This window comes from Ovis aries, chromosome 7 (assembly GCF_016772045.2).
Source record: "Ovis aries strain OAR_USU_Benz2616 breed Rambouillet chromosome 7, ARS-UI_Ramb_v3.0, whole genome shotgun sequence".
Taxonomy (NCBI): domain Eukaryota; kingdom Metazoa; phylum Chordata; class Mammalia; order Artiodactyla; family Bovidae; genus Ovis; species Ovis aries.
The window spans coordinates 51,499,777-51,524,850 of record NC_056060.1 but is presented as its reverse complement, the minus strand read 5'-3'; the positions used below and the strand labels follow the sequence as shown (position 1 = coordinate 51,524,850).

Below are 25,074 nucleotides of genomic sequence, written 5' to 3'. Positions count from 1 at the left end.
CGCCTCACCCCACCGCCGGCTTTGTCCGCCAGCCGCGCGGCGGCCCCTCCCCGTTCCCGTCGGCTCCTCCCCGCCCCCTCCGCTGGCCCCACTTCCTCGGCGCAGGCGGCGGGAGCGGGACGGGGACGAAGGGGTTAACCCGGGGCTCTTCCCGGCGCGGAGGGATCCGGAGCCGAGCCGAGCGCGGTGCTGAGGCTGCCTCAGCGAAAAAAATGTCCGCCTGAGGAGACCCACAAGTTCTATTCGGGGGGACCGCCAGCCCGCCCCGGGAGGAAGGGGCGGCCAGGCCCGAAAGCCGCCTCCCCGGCCCGGATCCGAGAGCTCGCGCTGGGCAAAGTGAGCCGAACCGCCGGGAGGTGCAAGGGGAAGCCCGAGCCCGCTCTCCCGGCCAAAGTGAACTTTAATCGAGGTGGTTGGATGCGGAGACGGGGCGGCAGGTAATTGCGGGCCGGCGAGCGGGAGGGGGACGCTGTGGCGGGGCTGGGGGCTGCGTGGCGACGCCGTGTCCCGGCCGGAGCAGAGGCGCCCCCGGCCCTCGCCCCAACTCCGCACCCCTTTGTACAGAAGCGAACCCGGGGTCCTCTCCAACTTGGGGAGCGGAGTGGGGGTGGAGGCGAGAGTCGCGGGCGGCCAGGCCCGCGGGCGGCGCGCTCGGCCTGCGCGCCCGGCTCAGCGCTCGGCAGGGGCTCCTGGGCGCGCGGGAGAGCGGGCTCTTCGGCTACCGAGCCAGGCTCATTGTTAAGCAGCTCCGGGGTCGGCCGTCCGCAGGCAGGGCAGCAAAAGTGGGAGGAGGCCGAACCGCGGGAGGAGGACGCCGGGCGAGAGCGGGACTAGTTGTCGGTGTTTCTGTTTTCTTTTTTAAAACGCCTCTGGGACGCGCGGGGGATGCGTTCCGACCCCCGGGGCTCGCGGGGGACGTCCGGGCGGCGGCGGCAGCAGACGCGGGCCTGCGAGCGGCGCGTTCCCTGCAACTTGTCAGTTCTATTGTTGCAGAGCCAGTGAGTCACTTCGCTACTCCCCTCGCCGCCGTTCCGCTCGCTGGATGCCCAATCGTCCCTCACCCCGCCCCTCGAGACCCCCGCCCCGGCCTGGCCCAGCGCGTCGGGCCCCGTCGGCGGCGGCGGCGGCGCGGGGTAGGGGGCGCCGGGGAGGGGGCAGGACGGGCTCGGAAACTTGCGGGAGAGGTGGCGAGTTGCGGGAGCCCCCGCCTCGCTCCCGGGCCGGGCCGGGAAACGCGTGGATTCACGGACCCGTGCGAGCGTCGGGCTCTCCTGCCCCCTGCCCGCGCGGCGGTGGGGAACGAGGAGGGTATTGGAAGTCAGCCTGGCGCTTTTCCTCTTCCTCTACGCTCCTCTCCATCCCCGAACACACTTTGGGCCTCGGCGGTCTCTGGCTTCTCTCTTAGCAGAGCCTCTTTTCTCTGCCTTAGGACCTGTTAAAAGTGGCCGAAGATGAATCCCCAGCAGCAGCGCATGGCCGCTATAGGGACCGACAAGGAGCTGAGCGACCTGCTGGACTTCAGTGCGGTATGAGAGCTTTCCGCGGCATCTTGGGGTTCTGCTGAGGTTTACAGAAAAAGAAAAGGGGGAGAGCGACGTGGAGACTAAGCAGCGTGAACTCCATCTGCTTTGAGCAGTAGTTTTCAAGGCTAGAGTCCAGCTCCCCCAAGTTGGACACCTGAACTTTGATGTAATGTCTAGACTTGCAGATTTAAAACTTTAATGCCAGAGGGGTCATTTGATTTAACCAGTGAAAAGGAGAACAACTTAAATCTTGAGCTTTGGTTGAGTCACCCTCTGACCCTGATGGTTATTAGGGATTTTGAACTTCATATGAAAAAAGAAAATTGTTTTTTTCTTCAACACTCCTAACCATTTCCTTTCCCAAGATGTGGTATAATTTATGGTACCTGAACGATGTTAGTTACAAGAAGCTAGTCAAGGACTAAAATTTCCAGACTTTTGGATTGAACCCTCTTAAGATAAATGTATATGGACTTTAAAAGGTATATGTGTGTATAAATGTATACATATTATAAGAAGTGTATGTGTGTATATATGTTTGAAATTTTTTTAACATAGGGAAAATTATCACCTGAAATCAAAGAGCCTATTGCCCTTATTTCTAATGGGTTGAATTCGTTTATTAACTGCTTTTACAAAAAGAAGATCATTGACCAAAGCTTACCATTTAAACTTAATCTTAGAATCTCTCATACAAGTGACTGGATTTTCAGAACAGAAAATAGCCAGTATTTCCAAATAGTGTGAGGAAATAGTATCACCAAGTGTGTTTGCCTCTCTGGATGTGAACGTATATCTCCATTTTTAACTTCTCTCTGAAATACAGTAACTAATTGATAACGCTTGATGAACTTCTGTTTGCAGGGAGTCTAGCAGAATTTCAGGACTAATAGAAATGTTTGGGTTATTTTGCAGATGTTTTCCCCACCTGTTAATAGTGGGAAAACCAGACCAACGACACTGGGCAGTAGTCAGTTCAGCGGATCAGGTAAGATCATGTCTAAAATCAGAAACTCATATGTTGGTGTTATGATACGTTTATGTGAACAATATGAAGTATTTTAGTATTTTTCTTTATACCATTCTTTAGCGTCTAGTTAAAACTATCAACAAAAACAACAAACCCCAAATGTGGGCTGTAGCTCTAAGGCTCCATTGACATTTCTTTGAGAATTTCAATGTGAATTTAAAATATTTTCTTTTCTCTGAATTTTTAAGTTGAAAATCATCTTGTTTGAGTACAGGGGATTGTGTCATGCTTCTGTATTTAGAAAAGTACAAGAAGAAAATGCTCTCTGGTCTATGTATGTTGTTGTTTTGTTTATATATATGTGTGTGTATTTTAAAATTTTCCTAAATTTTAGCCCATTAGCATTATTAAACCTTTGGAAATAAAGACTTGGTAAAATAATATTACTTAAAATAGCATATGAAAACTGAAATTGAGTCAAGCAATAATTAGTAAGACTTATTTTAAAAGATGGCTATTCCTTTGGAAGTCTGCAGGAAATTAACAATTTTGTAGACAGTTATTTAAAATGTTGCAAATAAATGAATAGAAAGTTAGATATACTTTCAAATAACAGATGATTGAATTCTGTCCTACATTCACATTATAGTAGGATAACATTTAGAATAAGTTAAATTCCTACTCCTACGGTAGTGCTTTGCTCTTTAAATTTACCTCCTGTGTATTTATAACTACTCTGCTCCATTATTAACATTTATCCCATATTTCTTAAGAATGCATTTTTCCCTTTATACTCATGATTTAAAAAAATAAATGTTTCAGAAGCAAGGTTCATTCTAGTGTAGAAAAGCTCTAATTTTCTGTTTAACTTAGATTATTCCTTAGTGCTTAGAGATGAGAAAAAAATAATGAAAGCCAAGACAGCATCATCCTAAGAAAACCAGCTGTCAAATCTGTAGGCTGAAACTCAATATATTTCTTTTTGACTGTTGGTTTTTTCTTTCCCCTAATAAAATGATAGTTGATTTCTTAAATGTGAAAGCAAAACATCAGAAATAGTTAATTTCATAACCAGTTTAACTCTTTATACCACTCTACATTAAAAATGTTTCTATTTAAAAATCATGTACTACTTGAATTTACTAAAATTCATTTTTAATTATGAAATTACAACTTAAAGGGAAAATATAGCATGTTTTACATCTCAAATAAGTAAAATAAAGTGTTTTAGATTTTAAATATTCTAAAGACTAATATTATTCTTAATCAAAAGAATATCATAATATGTCAGCCAGACCTCAGCTCTTCTCCCACCTCTTATCTGTTTATTGGTAATTGCTTGGAAAGTCATTGTTTTTTTTGAGTCGGGGAGAGAAAATTATTTGTTAATATAGAAGGCGGCTGTCTTCTCTTTCTTTACTACTGTTTTGAGTACCTGTCAATTTTTGCAGTTGATATACTCAAGAACTTTGAAACTTACTTTGTTGACTGTGTAGTAGATGCTTAGTATATTTCATTAAATGAGTAATGATATTGCTGTTTCAGATTGGCTTGAATTGTAGAAAATATATGTAACAGACATTGATATCAGGGACATGAGCTTCAGAAATTTGCTATTAGAAATACTTTTCTGTTTGTGGAATAATGTCAACTATGTATTTTTTTTACTTTATAAAATTTAAAAGTATGATGACTTGATGTGTATTACTAGCATGGCACTGGAGCAGTTGTGGGTCCTTTTTGCAGCATGCATTTTACAAAGAAAAAATTATTTTTCTACATTGTAGAAGTGTTCATAGTATTTGTTTCTTTGGAGCAGGAAATTTTAAGTTTTAAAACTGTTAGGTTTTGTATCCATTGAAAACGAACTTAAATATTTTTCTGTGTGTATTTTTTTTAATTTCAGGAAAAAATTATAATTAAAAAAAGCTGTGACCTTTAGTAATTTTGAATGGATTTAGCTTTGGGGGAAGGGGAAATTGCAAAGCAGTTATTTTATGTGAAAGTATACCGGGAGATATGGCCTTATAGCCGTTTCTTATCTTAAAGGAAATGTTTAAAAGAAATTGGTATGATAGTATTGTTTTATTTATGTATTTTATTGACACTTTAATAATCTTCTGTCCTGATGTCAAAGGATATGTAATACATCCTAGTGATTGATTATTTGCAATATATAAGGAGCTAAAGATCTGACTTTCCTTCTGAAGACATGACTTAAAGACTAATTACCTTGTTTTTGAAATAACATTTGTAAAATCCCAAGGCTTTGCCTCATGAAAACTGTAAGTGTGTAGTATAATTTCCCTTATTGATTGTCCTTTTTGATGCTGACTTAATTTCACTCTAAATGCTATAGTATGTGATGTTGTTTTAAAATCTTATTCTGAATGGAAAATATAACTTGTATGATAGCTGACACTTTATCAAAAGTCACTGTGGAAAAGGTTAATGTATATTTTCTATTACTTATTTGTCTTGACAATAAGTAATATGTCAAAAAATATGGCAATAAAAATTAGTCATAATTTTTATTTTTTCAGCAAGGGTGTTAATTTTCTTTGCATTATAATAAGACAGAACTTGTCCACTTGATAGTATAGAATCTCCGAGGTATTCTTATTGTGACCTTGAGAGAGGGGCTTCTTTCTGTAAGAGTCAAAGGTGAGGCACTTTATAGGACAACACTGTCCTATTAGAGGAAAGCTTGTTGAAAGGATTGACAAAGTGGAAATAGTTCGGTGTTTAAATCTGCTCTCCCCTCCAACTTTAGGTCTTGAGTGTGTAGAACTAAATTGGGATATTGGGCTTAGATTTTAGTGGTTTAAATATTTACATGATAGCTGGAAGTTTTCCTTTGTTTTTGAATCCAAGTCATAAGAGGTGTCCAAAGGAAGTGGGAAACATTTGTTTTGTAATCGACCTATACATATTGAGTCAATTTCTCATATTTCCATCTAGAAAGTTATTTTAGCTAGCAAGTAAAGCTTTCACTTTTCTTTGTTCAAATCAGACTTTTGTAACACTATAAGTTTCTTCTTGCTGAAGATTTTTGGAAAGAATTATAAGAACTATTTTTCTAGCTCTTAATTTTTAAAAGGGATGCAGGATTTCATTTTTTGGGGGGGTATTTTCATATGTACATACAGATTTTTTGAAAAATATCGATATGGGGCAGAAAAATGAATTCTCATTAAATTTCTCCTCAGTTTTTTAAATTAAACTTTCTGTTTTGAGATAATTGTAGATTCATACGCAGTTGTAAGAAACAATTCAGAGATCCCACTTGTACTTTACCATGCTTCTCACAATGGTAACATCTTGTAAAACTATGGTACATTATCACAGCTAGGTTTCTGACAGTGATACAGTCAAGATACAAGAGCAGTTTCATCATCACAAAGATTCCTGATGTCCTGATGTTTCCCTAATGTAGCTTTATCTATTTTTAAAGTAATTTGAAAAGAAAAAAAGGGAAAAATTAGTCAATATTTACTCAGGTTGCCACAGCATTATTCAAAATATCAAAAAAAAGAACACCAAAGTTTTACCAATGTATTTTTTAACTGAATTGTAAATATAAGTAGGAATGGTAATTTTAAATGTGAAACTAGGTTTGGGTTTTTCACTTAAGGTATTATAAACTTATGAGTAGGATATGTTTCATATTGTGTACCTATCAGTATTGAAATTTGTTGACTATGGTGTGTAGTCTTACAGACTTACTACGGTGTGTAAGTCTTACAGACTTACTCAGATTTAATACTGCTATTTGGATAACTGAGCCATGTTAGACATTTGCTTCTGGCACGCTGTAATGATCAGTTAAAGTAACTGCAGAGTCAGCAGGCATATGAAGAAAAATACAATATTTTAGGATAAATATAGTCTATTGTTAAGCAGCTTATTTAAAAGTTAAGTAGTAAAGGAGTTTTTTTAGAGAATCTGTATATGAAAATATAATCTTAGAAAACAAAAATTAGATACAAGATTATAACCATGAGTATTGCGTGTTTTTAGGAGTAGTTCCTATAGAGTTATTTTAAGTAGTCATGGCTTATAATGGATTTGGAAAGCAGTTTGATTAGGTGACAGTATTTTAGAGGCTTGGTTTTACAGTGAGCCATACCTTTGATTAATTATTATTTCTGTTTTCATTAACAGTTTAAATACAGATTCAACTTTCTTTTATGCTATCTTTTGGTTTGTGTTTTTATTTGAGTTTTAAAATCATTCTCTTGGATAGGAAGATTGCTATTGTTATTTAATGTTATTACTATTGCTGTTGTAAAAAAGATGAAGATTGCTGCTGTTATTTAGTCACTAAGTCATGTCTGACTCTTTTGCAACCCCATGGACTATAGCCTACCAGGCTTCTTTATCCATGTGATTTCCCAGGCAAGAATACTGGAGTGGGTTGCCATTTCCTTCTCCAGGGAATCTTCCCGACCCAGGGAGCCAACCTGGGGAGCAAATCTGCATCTTCTGCATTAGCAAGAGGATTCTTTACCACTGAGTCACCAGGGAAGCCCAAAGATGAAGATACTCAACTTTAAATTTAAACACAGTTGTTTTCATTTTCACATTTTATATTTAATGGGGCTATATACAGTAATTTCTTTTTTTGTATGTATATTCTTTTTATTTTTTTAAATTATTTTTTAAAGTATTTATTTATTTGGGCATTGGGTCTTAGTTGCAGCAAGTAGGATCTTGGCTCGTAGGCTTAGCTGCTCCCCAGACAAGGGATTGAACCTGGGTCCTCTGCATTGGAAGGCAGATTCTTAACCACTGGACCATCAGGGAAATCCCAGTAATTTCTTATTAAAGCCAAATAGTTTTTTTTGTTCTTGAACAATTGATAATCATGTGTGGAATGCCATTGTCTGCCTAGTGTTGCCAAAGACTGAAATGACTTTCCACAAAAGAGTAAAATAACACTATTAGAAAAACTCTCCTGAAAAAAAAGTAGTTTCTGGCCAGTGTGTGGGATAATTAAAAAAAAAAATTCATAGGACTGCTTTTGGGTATTGCTTGAATATGGTTTTTTGGAAAGGAATGTTGAAATTTGAATCTAATGCTTTTGTGCTTATAGAATAAAATGAAAAGAAGATGGACATTTAAATATATCAGTTAGAAAGACTTTCTGCTTTGTTAAATAGTTGAGCCGTATTCATCTTAGATTTATCAATTAAACCCATATTTATTTAGTATTTGCATATCTTGGTATTCTAGCTTTTGTGAAGGTGGCAAATGGAGAAGGATATAGAGAAAAGGGGGAGACATTTCATTAGATAGATAGATAAGATAAAAATATGAGGCAGATAAATATCTGTAACAAAAAATGTCAACAGTTGCACATCAGTGTAGATTATATTGAGTCCATAAGAATAAGGATGTGCTGAGGAGTGAGGGGACTGGTTTAAAGATAAATCAGAAGTGTTGCATTTAGAGTTGACTTTAAAGGAGATACAAAAAATGAGTTAGAGAAGACCTGTCCTCCCAAATGTCCTCCTTCTCATTAACAGAGACCTGGAAATGGGAGGCTTGCTTCAAGGGCCTGTGTATGTACAATTCAGGGAAAGAGAAACTGATTTTTATTGATGACAGCTCCTGTACTCCTAGAGGAGCTCATGTTTATATACTGCATGGGTTCAAATCTAACCATTGCTGTTTATGAGCTGGTGATCTTGGTTACGTTTCTTACCCTTTTTATGCTTCTGTTTCTTAACCTGTAAAAGCCTCATGAGTGTTAACTGAGTTGATAGAAGTAAAGCTCTAGAACAGTATCTGGCACATTAGTGAACTGTGGCGAAGTGAATTGTTAGTGGTGAGGCAATAAAATAAGGAAAGCATTTACTTACTCAGGAGGCTATTGTGCTAATCTCTGGTATAAATTTGGACCTGGTATTAGCATAGGAAGTAGAAAGGAAAAATACCAGAAGAAAAGAAAGGATTGACAGAATTTGAAGGATTGGATTTCTGTAGGTAAGAAAAATGACTTTTGTAGTTCTGGTAAAACTGGAAGATTGTTGTGCTGGAAGAAAAAAAAAAGATGATCTGTTTTGAGCATTTTAAATTTCACATGGCCTGGGACTCTTGCTAATTTGGGGATTTATGAGAATAGAGTGCTGCAGGATGAGTTAAAGATTTTGGTTTTAAAAAAGCTATTTTCTGCCTATAAAATTAATACATAATCATCACTGAAAAAAAGTTAGAACAGAAGAAGCAATAGGTGGGGAAAGACATTCATTATTTTACTATTGAGTAGTTTTTACAGTTTGATTTATTTCCTTCTAGTCTTTTTTTCCCCTGTTGTATGTTTGCAACATCGTGAACTTACTGATAGTTTCATTTCTTGTCCTGCTTTTTTATTTCACATGATGTTATGAACATTATCTCATATTCTTAAAGATTCTTCATTAGTTCAGTCGCTCAGCTGTGTTCAACTCTTGCGACCCCATGGACTGCAGCACATCAGGCTTCCCCATATATCACCAACTCCTGGACCTTGCTCAAACTCATGTCCATTGAGTCGGTGATGTCATCCAACCATCTCATCCTCTGTTGTCCCCTTCTCCTCTTGCCCTCAGTCTTTCTCAGCATCAGCATCTTATCCAATGAGTCAGTTCTTCACATCAGGTGGCCAAAGTATTGGAGCTTCAGCTTCAGCATCAGTCCTTCCAATGAATATTCAGGACTGATCTTTAGGGTTGACCGGATTGATCTCCTTGCATTCCAAGGGACTAGCAAGAGTCTTCTCCAATACCACAGTTCAAAAGCATCAAAGAAGATTCTTCATAAACTCCCTTAAAAACTGTTGTATTATTACATGGGATGGATAGAGTGTAACTTATCAAATCATTTCTCATACTGCTTGATGCTTAGAGAGTCTGTTGATTTGCTTCTTGGTATTATAAAAAATATGATAGTGAATACCTTTTTGTACATCCATACATTTTTATCTGCACTTCAGTTTCCTTTGGCTAGGAGGTGGAGATTTGGGGTTTTATTCCTACAAGTATAGCTAAGTGAGTGTATACCCTAGGGAAAGGTCAAGGATTGATGGTAATGGTGGAGTTAAATATATAAAATTAGTTACTTTGGTTGATTATTTATTATTTTATAGATGGAGTGTTTGGTGATGTTTGGTGCAGATTTGTATTTGTATATAATTTGATTGTGTGGTGACTGGAGGGAATTCTTGTCATTCTTTGAGCTATGCTTGTTGAAATGGAGTGGAATCTAGTTGGATTGTATACATTTCTGATATGTCTGCTGTTTGTTCTCTCTCTGTTTTTTGTTACTTTTGGATACAAAAGCATCCAAGTGTTACTCTGTGCATTCCATCTTTCAAGTTGTGTAAAGTTCTTCACTTTTTTCCTCTGATGGTGAAGGGAGTGGAGTGAGTCGGCATGATTATATTTAATGTAGAAAATGTGAGAGAGCCCTTGAATTCTTGGCATTTTATAAGAGAGGCAGTGGAGTATAGTGGGAAAATTGGTCTCAGGAGCCAGATGACTAGATTGGAACTTATTAGCTGGGCCCTGGAAAAGTCATTTAAATGATCTGAGCATACTTTTTTCCTTTGTGAAGAGTGAATGATAATGCTTACCATCAGAATCCATATGAAGATCAAATAAGATCTCTGTATATTGCTTACTACACTATGCAGCTTCAAAAATGGTAGCTGCCATTGTTATGGTACCCTCTTAAGTAATACTAATGTAATATTAATTATTAATAGTAATAATTATAACCAGTTGTATAGCCAGTGTTTATTGAGCTGTTATCATATGCTAGGTACTATGCTAAGCTGTTTATACGCATTATCTCATTTTGCTTTGGGTAAAATGCAATATTTCTGGTGGTAGACAGGGTGAAGAAATGCCCATCAAGGACAGCATGTCACAGTTGCTTTTTAGTGCCATAAAATTGTACATGTTAAAATTCTAAGAAGATATCAGGCAGAAGAATAGTTTTGAAAGGTCATTCATTTCAGTTCAGTCGGGTAGGATTCATTGCAACCCTATGGACTACAGCATGTGAGGGTTCCCTGTCCATCACCAACTTGCTAAAACTCATGTCCATCGAGTTGGTGATGCCATCCAACCATCTCATCCTCTTTCTTCCCCTACTCCTCCCACCTTCAGTCTTTGCCAGCATCAGGGTCTTTTCCAGTGAGTCAGTTCTTCACATCAGGTGGCCAAAGTATTGGAGTTTCAGCTTCAACATCAGTCCTTCCAGTGAATATTCAGGACTGATTTCCTTTAAAATGGACTGGTTGGATCTCCTTGCAGTCCAAGGGACTCTCAAGAGTCTTCTCCAACACTGCAGTTCAAAAGCATTAATTCTTTGGCACTCAGCTTTCTTTATGGTCCAACTCTCCCATCCATACATGACTACTGGAGAAACCATAGCTTTGACTAGACGGACCTTTGTTGTCAAAGTAATGTGCTGAGTTTTAGTATGCGGTCTAAGTTGGTCATAGCTTTTCTTCCAAGGAGCAAGTGTCTTTTTAATTTCATGGCTGCAGTGATTTTGGAGCCCAAGAAAAAAAATAAAGTCTTGTCACTGTTTCCATTGTTTCCGCATCTGTTTGCCATGAAGTGATGGGACTGGATGCCATGATCTTAGTTTTTTGCATGTTGAATTTTAAACCAGCTTTTTCACTCTCCTTTTTCACTTTCATCAAGAGGCCCTTGAGTTCCTCTTCACTTTCTGCCATAAGGGTGGTGTCATCTGCATTTCTGAGGTTATTGATATTTCTCCCAGCAATCTTGATTCCAGTTTGTGCTTATCCAGCCTGGCATTTCACATGATGTATTCTGCATATAAGTTAAATAAGCAGGGTGACAATATGCAGCCTTGACATACTCCATTCCCAATTTGGAATCAGTCATTGTTCCATGTCCAGTTCTGACTGTTGCTTCCTGACCTGCATATAGATTTCTCAGGAGGCAGATCAGGTGGTCTGGTATTACCATCTCTTAAAGAAATTTTCACAAGTTGTTGTGATCTACACAGTCAAAGGCTTTGGTGTAATCAATAAAGCAGAAGTAGATGTTTTTATGAAATTCTCTTGCTTTTTCTATGATCCAGCAGATGTTGGCAATTTGATCTCTGGTTCCTTTGCCTTTTCTAAATCCAGCTTGAACATCTGGAAATTCATGGCTCACAAACTGCTGAAGCCTGGCTTGGAGAATTTTGAGCATTACTTTACTAGTGTGTGAGATGAATGCAATTGTGCGGTAGTTTGAACATTCCTTGGTATTGCCCTTTTTTGGGATTGGAACGAAAACTGACCTTTTCCAGTCCTGTGGCCACTGCTGAGTTTTCCAAATTTGCTGCCATATTGAATGCAGCACTTTCACAGCATCACCTTTTAGGATTTGAAATAGTGCAACTGGAATTCCGTCACCTACACTAGCTTTGTTTGTAGTGATGCTTCCTAAGGCCCACTTGACTTTGCAGTCCTCTACAATGTGAAGTGCTCTTCAGGCACTCTATCATTAGGTGCCTAGTAACCTTACCTTTATGTTTTTGTAGCTGATTTCTTCTTAATACTATTATTTTATGGACTACATATTGTATAATGCAGAATGGTGAATAGAAATGTGTATACTTATTAAAACCTTTTTCCGTGTTAATATCACCACTTGGATAAAGCGTTTTCTCTATATTCTGTCTCTAGCTGCTTGAAAATTTTCTTTTCTGGAGTGAAGTGTAGTCTAAATAAATTAATAAATTAAAAATGATGTGACCTGAGAGGATAGAATAGCTAGGAGACAGGTTGGATAGAATGTTAAGAGTCTATGGGGTAGAGCTTCTTCAGTTTTGTCTTAATAGCAGAGAAGGAGCATAGACTTCCCTGACAGCCTGAAGCAGCACATTTTACGTAAGCAGAAGAAATCTTAAAAGCCTTCATGTGCATTTTACTTTGTATTCCCTAGCACAGACATATTTGTTGTAATATAATTGTGTTTTAATTAATCGTTGAGTAAAACTGAAGTTGTAGGAAGATGCATTGAGTATAGCTTATGACATCACCTTCCTCTTGTCTTCGTTATAGTATCTTTAGGGGTAGTGGCCGGAGTGGAATGGATGCAGCCCTATGCTATCCTTTGTTTTGTGAGAAGGCCAGCCTTAGAGTTTCTTCTTTGGCTGTTATTGGTCCTGGGTCTTTTCTGGTTGCCACAGAAATCTCTGAAAAAGGATTGTTACGCTGGTTGGGAGTGGTTTTGGTAGGGAGGAAATTGTTATTCCATAAGCAAAGCACAGAGAGATTTGTTGTAATACATGTAACTGTCATTTGAACCTCTGTTTTCTTTTTCTAGCCAGATCATCCTGTAATTTTTCTACATACCCTTGAGTTGAGAAGAAAATGTATGTTTTTACAGACAGAGCTTTGGTTTTTTAATCCATGTTTAAAATGTGCTCTCACGTGTTCCAGGTTAAAAATGTGCTCTCATAAAGACCATGGTGAGTCATCCAAGCTACTATAAGCTGATTGGGGACTTAAAGATCGCACAGAAATGAAAACGGATTAGGGATTGGTTACTAATTTTTATTGCATTGAATAGTGATTCAGGGATAAAACCTTTAAAATAAAATAACATTTTGAGATAAGGCACAGGACAGAAACACTACCTTTCTTAAGAAACAAAAGACTACCATACCTTATCTTTGGCTATTACAAATGAAAAAAACTGGCTCAAGATGTCATTTTGTCAGATCTGTTTCAGATATTAAGAAAGTGCATGAATTTGAATTGAGGGAATACTCTGAATTTGGGAAATTATTCCAGTACTCCAAAGGAAGTCTTTTTGGAAGTAGCCTCCCTCACAAGTTGTTGATTTGTTTTCTTCTGGTGGTTTTGCTGGTGAGCCGTTGTGAGGCTTTTAAATGAGCAGGATTACCTCATGATGACTCTCCCACCACTTCATTGGTGGTTAGAGAATGCAGATTGAACTTACTATGATCACACAACTCCAGTCAATGAGCAGGTGTGCTACTGTTCTCTGCAAGAGTGAGTTAGTGGTAGGGTACCACGGGGAACCTTGCTTGGAGGGAATTACAGTCATCAGCCTCTTGGTCCTGGGGTGTGTGTTCTTTTGAGATTGTTGGAAATAAACGAAAGGTTTGCTGTGCCACTAGGTTTGCTTGGCTCACTTTGGATTTATGGCAGAAGCATGATTTGGTCTCAGGTTAGAGAATCTGAGTTTATATGGGCATTCATAAACAAGGGATGAACTTTGTTTAGTTCTCCTGAGTGAGGAGGTCCTCTCTGGTTTTTGCTATTTGGAAACCCTACTGTATCCAACTGACTTTGACCTACTTAGGCTTTGGAAAATGTTTTTCAGTGTTGGTTCTGATTTGGAATAAAGTTAAAGGGGGAGGTTGGTTGTTGCATGTTGAATCTCTTCGTCACAACTTATAGACAACTTGAATTGATTATGCTTTTCCAACTAGGCAAGTAATAGATTCATTTAAAGACTATTAAATATCCTAAATGTCTCTTACTTAACCATCAACTAGTTCTTTTTATTCTAGGTGATAGCATATTTGTTTATTATATGTCAAGACCACCTTTCATCTGCCAAAGGTTCACAGTCACTAATCTGCCATTTTGACATCCAAAAAGAACTGAGTCAAAATTTTCCCTTTAAATTCAGCATAAACTATTGTAGTGGCAAATACAATCTTTTCTGAAGGGAAGTCATTGACATTCCCTGTTCTTCTAGTTGGAGCTTCCCTGCTGGCTCAGTGGTAAAGAATCTGCCTGCCAATGCAGAAGACACAGGTTTGATCCTTGGGTCGGGATGATCCCCTGGAGAAGGAAGTGGCAGCCCACTCCAGTATTCTTGCCTGGAGAACCCCATGGACATAGGAACCTCGCTGGCGGGGTACAGTCCATGGGATCACAAAAGAGTTGGACACGACTTAGCAACTAAAAAACAACAGTTTTCCTAGTTATTATATAATTACCAGGTTCTGGGGATGATGTAACATACAGCATATATACTCTTTCTTTTCTAAAATGTGTAAAACGGAATTCTAAAACCCACCTGGCTCCATGGATTTCTGAAAAGGTATTACAGACCTCCCTTTGTGTGTGTGTGGATGTGGGAGTGAGTGGATACGGGGGTTTGTGTGTGGGAGTGAGAATTAATCTCCCTCCCTCCTTCACTGTTGTTTTCAACTCAAAAATTTCTTTTTTGGACTAAAACTCTATAGACTAGAGACTGAATTATTTTAAATACAGGAAAAAAAAATTGTAGTGAACTTGCTAATATAAAAGGAAATTCTTCTTGTAATACAGCCTTTTTGGACTGAGCTTTGTGCTTTGAGGTGTTTGCCTTATATATTGTTTTAGGAAATCAGTTTTTATTTTGAGTATGGATAAGCTTTTTATCTTTTGGGCTAAGGAGTGTAGTGATACTTGCCTGGACATTTTGCATGGAAATTTTCAGTGTGCTAATAGAAATGTTCTTATATATATAATATATATAAAACCAGGTAAGAAATAGTTACGTACATATACACGTGTATATAAAACTAGCTGCCTATGATTGTGTGCAAGAGAAGGCCTCAGCCCTGGCCCATATCCAAGTTTACCAGTGGGAGAACAAACAAGAAAATCCCTCCAAGCCATATGCGTGAGGAAAAGGAGGTGCTAAGATTTCGTCTCATAGAGGACAGGCAACAAAACCCGTCTTTGGTAGTTCTATTCTTTCCTTTTATATCGGTTAAAAGGTTCGTAGCGTGATGTTTCAGAAAAGGCGATGGCACCCCACTCCAGTACTCTTGCCTGGAAAGTCCCATGGACGGAGGAGCCTGGTGGGCTGCAGTCCGTGGGGTCGCTGAGGGTTGGACGTGACTGAGCGACGTCACTTTCACTTGTCACTTTCACGCACTGGAGAAGGAAATGGCAACCCACTCCAGTGTTCTTGCCTGGAGAATCCCAGCCTGGTGGGCTGCCGTCTCTGGGATCACACAGAGTCGGACACGACTGAAGCAACTTAGCAGCAGCAGCAGCAGCAGCATGATGTTTATTCCTGCAGTGTACTCGTTAAAGGCATCTTCATTAAAAACAAATTGTGATTCTGATGAGTGGATGAAGTTTTCCTCAGGAGCCTGTCATTGGCTTAGTGCTATTATTGTTTAATGTAGCTATGAAAGTAGCAATGAAGGGAGTGTGTAATAAACTAGTCCTTGTGTATCTGTTGTTTTGAGAGTCAGGTCAATTGGCTATTCTGACTTTTCTGGTTCCCTTGCAAACCTGTTTCCTGTAGCATTACCAGTGTTACTGTCTGAAGAATCCTTACATAATATTGAATAATTAAATTGACATAAAGTGTGTAGAGATTTGAGATACCCCGTTGTGGGAACACAGAACAGGCTACACAGCTCAGGTCTGTCTTGCCTTCGTATTTATTTAACCTCTCTTGTCAAACTTCAGTTGTTGCCAGAGTGAATAGAGTATTGCCAGCCTGAGACTGACACTTGCTGAGCAAGTTAGATAGCAGTGGGACTTTGCCCAGTGGATGATTCAGGGAATGAGAAGAGTCTTATTATTTAAAAGAAAATCAATAATGATGAATGTACTTCATAAATATTTACCCATTCACTATTTACTTCATAATTCTTGTAGGAAGTTGGTAAGTGTTCATTTTACAGAGGAAGTAGAGAAATCAACAGTGATATACATTTGCCTGTGGTTTCTTATTGCCCCTCAGGAGTCGCAGACTGATCAGTTGTAGTTGCACCTGCACTGATACCAATCTACACCAGAATACGGTTTGTCAGGAGGAATTTAATATCTCTAGAAATCGTTAAAATTTGTTCTTATAACTGGAGGCTTAAATGGTGCCAGGTTGATAATCTTCAAAAGAAAGTGCTTCAGGATTTATTTATTGTTAAAATGATAATCAAAAGCCTCCATAAAATAAAACTCTTTGTTGGTATTACACAATATTAAATATTAACAACTACAGTCTGAAATGTCTTTAGGAGAGTTTCTTCTTTTTGTGTGTGGTCCTCTCGTTCAGCTGTTGTCAGCCTTTGTGCTTTGGGAAGAAGATGAAATCTGATCGTTATAAGATACTGGAATATTCACAGGTATTATTTAGTTGAGGCCATAGAAAAGAATGGTGTTTCACAGTGTAGAAAATTCTTTATTTTCACTTCCCCCTTTTCAAAGATTTAGTGTTTATTTAGTTATAAAGGCAAGTAAAAGCAGATAGAAAATAGTTATTCCAAGGGTAGTTTAAAATATTATTAAACATGTAGAAGAGGTATTAATGGAAGTTGTTAAAATTTAATTTTGGCAACAGACTTTTCAAAGCATTAAAATGAAAAGATATATTTGAGAGGGTGGCAATCTAGTGAATTTTGTATTTTTATTTATTTAAAGTAGACTGGGCTTTCATTTTGTTGAAGCACATTTGTAGGCATAGGAGAGAATATGTTAATGTGCTGTTTTTTATTGGTCTATGTAGAATGGTTTGTTCACTTTAAGGTGGTGGAGAACGGAGACAGTCATGTTGTGGTATGCTGGAAAGGGGAGGGGTTTGAAGTCACAACATTTGGTTCCTTGTTGGCTTTATCATTTACCAGATTTGTGATCCTACAACAGTATGTTAAACTCTGTTTATTTTATGTCTAAAATGAGGAGAATAAAAATGCTGCCTAACGGTTGTGATAGTGATCAAATTAAATAATTTTTAGGGAAATTATTTCTAAAATGTGGAGGTTTGTGATTCTGTTCTAATTTTAGTTGTTGTTCAGTCGCTACCTCCTGTCTGACTTTTTGTGACCCCATGGACTACAGCACACCAGGCCTCCCTGTCCCTCAGCATCTCCCAGAGTTTGCCCAAGTTCATGTTCATTTTGTTCACATTTGCCCAAGTTTGCCCAGGTTCATGTCCATTGGGTTGGTGATGCTGTGGAACTGTCTCTGTACTAACGTACTACAACCATAATCCTTAACTAATATTAGTTGTCTTACAACGTTAGGTGGCATAGCAACTCTTGAAAGGCTTCTAAGCTCACAAGTTTATGGGCAGTTTCTTGCAAAACTTCATTTCTGACAGTCAGTTTAGGTCAGGTGATTGAGAGGGATGATAATCTAAGGAACTGCCTTACAGTAAGGACCCCTCAGAATCTCAGAATTCTTCAGATGAATTTTTTCTCTTTTTGGTTAGATGAGGGAAGTTAAAGCAATAAAGTAAACTTTGTTATATCTCCATTAGTAACTTTGAGTCTTGTATTTTCACCTCAGTTTTAAATGCTTGTTGAGGATCTGTTCTGGTGACAGTGTTAACCCTAGGCTTAAGCAGGGTGGCAACTGTATGGTTCTTAGGAAAGTTTTTGCTTTGTTTGATGAGCAGTTATCCGAACAAAATTTTAGTGTCAGTAAGAGTTAAGCTTTTGAAGATTTTGAAGTACTGAATGTGGTGGCCTTTGTATACTTCTGAGTGAGGATGAGAGGATGCAAGGGTGAAATTGGGAAATACAGGTGGAACTGCCATCTTCTGTGTGCCTGTGCTTGAGGCAGGAAGGGCTAGCTTAGTCTTATCCAGATAGGGCCAGGACACTGTGTGCTGCTGCTTCTGTTTGCGTGCTCTCTGTGATCAGGAAAGATGGGGCTTCCCCAGGCCCTGTGCTCTCCCTTTCCAATCAGTGTGCTTGTCTGGACATACAAAACCCCTAGGCTACTTTTTATTGGGAAATAGTGAGGTTTTTACTTACTCTGTGTATGTATGTGTTAATGGGATTGTGTTGTTTGGAACTTTTCACTTTATTTTAAAGAAAGAAATCAGCAAATTCAGGAACCCAGAGACAGTGTGGCTGTTGGGGTGGTTTTGATGGAGGCTGTGTACTGGTGAGCTTCATTGGAGCTATTTTCTGATTTTTCTTTACGAGAAGATAATGGCTGGGTTTAGGTGAGCGGGGTTATAGGATGATTTGACATTTCATTTGACTGGTGTCAGGAAAACTTTGGGGCTTTCTGGTTGTAACAGTTCCTATTCCATCTTGAAAGATCTGTGTTAAATTGCAGTGATGTGAGAGTAGATGATAGGTGAAACAGAAAAACTGTGGACCTTGGGAATGGATAGTTAGGTTTCTAAATATAATCTCTAAGAACGCTGGGCCAGGTGAAGTAGCTTGCTTTCCTTTCATGGGTATTTCATGGCTTTTGCATTCTTGTTGCTACCCCTGGAATCTGTTACTTCACTGCTGGATGTCACAGTAGTCTCCTTACTTGGCCCCCTTATTGCCATTTGCTCTGTTTTATTCTGCTCAGGCTGCCATAACAAAATAATACAGGCTGAGTGATGTAAACAACAGCAATTCATTTTCTAACAGTTCTGGAAACTGGAAGTCTGAGATCAGGGTACTGACATTGTCAGGTTCTGATGTGAACTCTTCCTGGCTTATAGGCTCTCTTCTTGCTATGTTCTCACATAGCCTTTCCTCAGTGTGTGCATGACAGGAGAGGAGGGAAAGAAAATTGTATGGTGTCATTTTCATGGGTGTGTGCTAAGTTGCTTCAGTAGTGTCTGACTTTGTGACCCTGTGTGACTTTGTAGCCTGCCAGGCTCCTCTCTCCATGGGATTCTCCAGGCAAGAATACTGTGGAATGGGTTGCCATTTCCTTTTCCAAGGGATCTTCTTGACCCATGGATCAATCCTGCATCTCATTGTGTCTCCTGCTTTGCCAGGCAGGTTCTTTACCACTGGTACCAGCTGGGAAGCCCAGTGTTGTCTTACAAGGGCACTAATGCCATTGCAGGGGCCCCAGCCTCATGACCTCATTTCATCCTAATTACCTGTCAAAGGCCTCATTCCAAATATTGGCTTCAGTAGATGAATTTGTGGGAGGGAGATGCAAATGTTTAGTCCAAAACACAATCCTCATATCTTTAAAACATCTTTCTCCTATGGTTTGTCTCAGTCTATATTTGTTCCCTGTTGGGTATCAAAACAAACAGAAACTCCACCTTGGCATTTAGGTTCTTTAATAATGTGATAGAAACTTACTTGAGCCAGTTTTACACTCAGTACTTCCCAATCTGAATTGTATGGTTCAGTTGCACTGGTTTTTTTACCTGACTTCCTGCCTCTAGTTTTGTTTTGTTTTGTTTTGTTTTCTTACTAACTGGAATACTTACTTGCTGTTTTTGTGTCTTTTTAACCCCCTTTCTTTCATGAAATCTTTTCCAGCCGTTTTGGTTCATAATTTTCAAAAAATATGGCTTCCAGATATTTAAAGGATATTTGGGTAAAGGAAAATACTAGTTCTTTTTTGCTCCTGAAGGCAAAGCTAAAGCTATTAAGGTGGTTATGACCAGTAGATCTTTGATTCCAGCCAGTTACTGTAGCTAGACAGCTAATGGGTTAGCCCTATAAATTTAAAAGAAGACTGAAGACTGCTTTTTGTGAGTATTGAACAAAGGAGTTCTGTTTTAGACTATATGTATCTTAGATTATATGCTTTCTGAGAGCAAAAATAGTGTTTTACACTTGTAGTTCTGCAAAATACCTTGCTTTTAGGTCAAGTACCTGGGTGATTGACTATTTTTAGGTTTGGGGATATGTCATAGATTGGTGGAAGGAAAGATTAAATCCCCTAAATTAAATTTCTTAGATTAAATGCCCTGATTTGCATTTTTCGCTAGGATCAGCTTCATGGGGAAGTTTTAAGGGAGCACTGGATTTGTGTGGATTAGCTGACCAGAGACCTGTGGTGTTCATTTATTAGTATGTTTCACCTGTTCTCTTATTTCTTCTGAGAATATCTTAGCTCATCCACAACCCCACATTTAAACATCAAGGATGAGCAGGAAGTGGCCAAGTGGTAAAGCCATTGAGGTTGTATGTGAGTACAGCTGTCTCTACTGAACCACAGCCAGCCCTAACTCTGAAGAGCAAAGAGAAGTGATACTTTCATAGTGTTTTCTTTTCTCAAGGCATGTGTCATTTTTGTTCTTTAGTAACTTCATCTTGTGGGAAGGATGGCCTCTCTGCCACTGACCTTGATTGGGTAGAGGAGCTCTGTTGTATGAGGGCCAAAAGGAACCATTCTGTCACAATCTGGAAACCACTAGGTGGCCAAAACCTTGGAAGTGATACTTTTCCTACAGTAACCTGGATTTTTGCCAATTGAATTGAACCACAGAAGAGAGGTTATATGACCTAGCATTAAAATAAATGTGGGGAAACATCTGTAAGAGCGGAAAAAAGGTAATCTTAATGGAACTGAGTCTATCTGCCTGCTTAATTTGTAGAGGAAAGGTGAATGATCACCTTTTATTTAATGCTTCTAAAATCATCCTCAGATTTTTGGGCCAAAAGCTGTTTTTTGTCAACTGTAGAGAATATGTTGTCTATGTGTTTTGAAATTAGACGCAAACCTCAACATGAAGTCTTTGGAAATTGTGTTTTTTATTTTTATTTTTCATTAAGCCAGGAGAATTGAATTGGCCAGTCTAATGTAATTTGGAGCTAAAATGTTACCCTTGTATGTGGAATTTGGGAGAATCTTGTTTTGAGGGAAACATCAATAGAAAGCGAAGGAGTTTTGCCAGGAGAGATCTAGGGCTATATCAAATTGGAGATGTGATCTTTGTGATAAAGATGGTAAAAATTCTCAGTTGCATTAATCCGCCTCAGAATAAATACTGTCCATTGTAAGTGTCTCACTGACTTCAGACCACTTTATCTGAGATAATGAGATAGTGGCTCTGAGATTCTCAGCTCTCATTTAGCTTACCTCTGAAATGTATAGAATATATTGCCTTGCTTTAGTCTATTTATTTATTTCGAAAAGAAACTGTCATTGCTTGTGAAATCTGCAAATTTTTGAGATGCCACCTTTACAGACTTGAGATTGATTTTTAGGTCTCTGAAAGTGCCCATTTGCTCCCTGTGAAAGGAGCAGGTTTGCATTTATTCAGTGAGTCTAAGATGAGGTAATTGGTATTTTTATGATTTGAATGGTGGCTTTGTATTTTTGAATTTTGTGAAACAAAGCTGTGTTTGTAAACACATTTCAAAAATATAAATGACACTTTGGTGAAGATGTTCACTGAATAGCAAGAAAGTTCAGGAAAAAAGGGAGCTTTTGTTAACATTTAATAATAATCTAACTGTTTTCATTGACTATCTCACTGATGAAAGAGTACCTGATTTTTAGAATTTTTTGTATTGCAAATAATCCTGAGACTGGGTTGTGGTAGGAAAAAACTTTTTTGCTATCCAGTACTCCTATACTAAGTTGGATTTTTCAGCTATGGTCTTGGTTTAGAAGAATGTATCATAAGCAGTGTATTTCAGTGTAAGTATCATCTTGGGAAACTCTAGGAAAGCATTTTTTAGTACTCTGATATAAGATGAACAAGTTGCCGTGGTATTGGATGAGTAACACAGAAGTATTTTGGTATGGCTCAGCTGGTTTAGGTATAAATAATCAGTGTAAAAGTGTTCAGAAAAATCCAGAGTTGAGTCTTCCGAGATTGTAAAATGAACTGGTTGGTTAATTTTATATTCTATTCCAGTTTATTCTTTTAAAGGCTTGTTGACCTTTTTTTTTTTTCTTTTTTTTTTTTTCTTGTTGACCTTTGAATGAAGTTTTCTGTACTGTTATGGAAGTACTGTTTCCAGAGGAAGTGTATTTTTCTATTTGTAGTGGTTTTCAATAACATCCTAGGTGGCACTGAGAGAAGCGGGAGTGTTAAATTTAGAATTAATTTTGAAGCCTTTATGTAAGTGAGTGCTGAAAATATTTTCTTTTATTAACTATTTTTGAAAAATTATAAAAATACAAGTCAGAGCTAAAAAAAAAAAAAAACCCAAATAGCATAGAAAGATATACAGTGAAAAGCAAAAAAGTTCTTACGGTTATTCCTTCCTGTTCCCCATGTCCACTCCCTAGGCAGAGATTTACTCTGTTCAGTTTCTTAGAGTTTTTCATACATGTGCTAGTGATACATAGCTCTTGTTTTTTTACATTGTAGGGAATGACAATTCTGCAACTTAACCTTTTCACTTAACAAGAGAAGGTGGATAGGAGATCGCTATATAAAGGATACTCTTGAGCCCATATTGATTTTACTAGTATATTTGATTTTCTAAAATATGTGTAGTGATTTGACCTGCTATAGAAAGTGACATAATTGTACAGTACATGTGACTTAAGCCAAAAGTTCTAAAAATGTTAATGTTTGTTGGAAGTCTTAAGATTTCAGTAACTTCTCCTCTTTAGAAAACAAACAATTTTATTGTAATAGAAGGCATTCAATAAGATATTAGTTTCTTAAGTACCAGACCTTGTACATAGGGCACACTTTTACATGAATTATTTAGTGTAATCTTTGTAATAATTCTTTGAGGCAGATTTACTTTTACTTTTTTTTTTTTGCAGATGAGGAAACAGGCTTCAGGTGGTTGAGTAACAGCTACTAAGTGGCAGAATCAGATTTCAAAAGTGATCTATACATTTATGCAGTGGTAGCTAGTTATTCACATTACTTAAAGAAAAACTAGTCTCATGGACAAGTTGTGTATTATCCTGTTATCAAATACCATACCCAAATTTGGTGAAGTCATCATTGTTATAATGTATTTGGTGGAGGGATTGGCTCTTCTGTGAATCTAAACTCAAGTGTTTTAGCATCACCTGGGGATTTTTTTAACAAATGCCCACCTGGATCGTGGTGAAATACCCTTCTAATCCCAGTTTGCTGAATGTTTTCTTTCTTTTTTTTTTTAAATCATGAATGGGTTGAAATTTTGTTAAATGGCTTCTCTCAATCTGTTGTAATCATCAGATTAATGTTCTCCTTTGTTCTGTTCATGTAATAAATAACATTGATTGATTTTTTGATGCTAAATCATTTACATTCTGAAATAAATTCTGCCTAGTCATAATATATTGTTTTCACATTACTGAATTAGTTAATATTTTGTTAAGGATTTTTACATCTGTATTCATGATAGATATTGAGCTGCAGACTCCTTTCTTTTTTGGGGTACTCTGTCTTGGTTTTGTCATCAGAGTCATGCTGGGCTCCCTTGTTCGTCTTCTGTTTTAGTTTATTTTTATTTTTGGCTACAAGGCACATGGGATTTTAGTTCCTCGGCCAGGGACTGAACCTGCACCCCCTGCATGAGAAGTGTGGAGTCTTAACCATTGGACCACCAGGAAAGTCCCCTTCTTTTCTGTTATCTGAGAGTTTGTAGAAATGGTGTTATGTCTTCTTTAGATATATAACTCAATTCACCATTGAGAGCTAGGTCTAGTATTTTCTGATTAAGAAGGTTTTAAATTGTGAATTTAATTTGTTTAGTTGACTTAAGTCAATTCAAGTTTTCTATTTCTTCTTAAATCAGTTTTTGTAATTTGTGTCTTTCAAGGAATTTGTCCATTTCATTTGTTGCTGAATTTATTGGTCTAACACTGTTTATAATATTTTGTTGGATATGTAGTCATGTTTCATCTTTCTTGATATTGATAATTTTGTGTTTTCTCTTTTTTCTTAGTTTTAAGAGAGTTTGTATTTATTCATATATTTTCTGTTTCCATTATTCTTCCTTCCTTTGTGTATATCTAGTTTTCTATCGTGTCTCAGTTTCCTTCTGCCTGAAAAATTTCTTTTATATGTCATATAGTACAGAACTGGAGATAGTGAATTCTGTTTATATTTTGCCACTCTAAAAAGTTTTATTTTTTGCCCTTATTTTTGAAGGGTACTTTTGCTGGATATAGAGTTATCTTGACTTTTTTTGGACAATTTAAAGATGTCTCTTCATTGTACTTTCTGGCTTTCATTGTTTCTCATGACACGTTTGTGCTAATTCTTCTTTGTTCCTTTGTGTGTAATAGTCCACCCCCCGCCCCCTGCCATTTGGCTGATTTTAAGAGTTCCTTGTGTTAGTAATTTGGCTGTAATATTTCTGTGTATGTATGTGTATATTTGATATGTATGTTTATAGTTAAAATGTTTTGGACATTGTGTCTTTAAATGTTTTTTCTTCTAGGACTCCAATTACAGTAATGTTGATTCTCTTGATATTATTCCACAGGTTACCATGGTTCCATCATTTTCTTCAGCTTTTTTCCTCTTATGATTCGGTTTTAATGATTTCTGTTATTGTGTCTTCAAGCTACTGATCTTTTTTTTTTTTTTTTTTTTGCAGTGTCTAATCTTTTCATCCTGTGCAGTATCTAATCTATTCATCCTGTCCAATAAATTTTTCAGATACTGTGTTTTATTTCTAGAAATTATGTTCTTTTTTTGTTTTGTTTTGCATCTATTCACAGTGTTCCTGATTTTCTTAGTCATTGAATAATTTGTAATAGCTGTTTCCAAGTCTTTGTTTGCTAATATCATCTTTTTTATGCTAGGCTAATTTGTATTGAGAGGTTTTTTTCTTCTGATTATGGGTCTTTTTTTTTTTTTTTTCTTTTTTTTGCATCTGCACATGTCTAGCAGATTTTTGATTAAATTCTGGACATTTTGAATCTTACACTATTGAGTAGATTTTGTTGTCTTCTTTTAAATAATATTTGTTGTT

At 37.9% G+C, this 25,074-nt stretch overlaps 1 protein-coding gene across 10 annotated transcripts in view; it reads left to right on the top strand.

Annotated features, from left to right (window-relative positions):
• The first annotated feature begins 201 nt into the window (after positions 1–201).
• TCF12 (transcription factor 12) overlaps positions 202–25,074 on the top strand; it is a 386,564-nt gene continuing 361,691 nt past the window's right edge. For 5 of the 10 annotated variants that reach the window (XR_009601208.1, XM_042252404.2, XM_027971798.3 and 2 more), the window contains exons 1-3: positions 202–437; positions 1,430–1,526; positions 2,439–2,511. Coding sequence is in view for 7 of the 10 variants with exons in the window: in XM_042252404.2 (XP_042108338.1) it covers positions 1,452–1,526; positions 2,439–2,511 (148 nt within the window). In the remaining 3 variants the exon portion in view is untranslated. Of the gene's footprint in view, positions 438–697; positions 999–1,427; positions 1,527–2,438; positions 2,512–25,074 lie in introns of those variants that run through there. The other 5 variants (XM_060417878.1, XM_060417876.1, XM_042252402.2 and 2 more) reach the window with 3 other exon arrangements.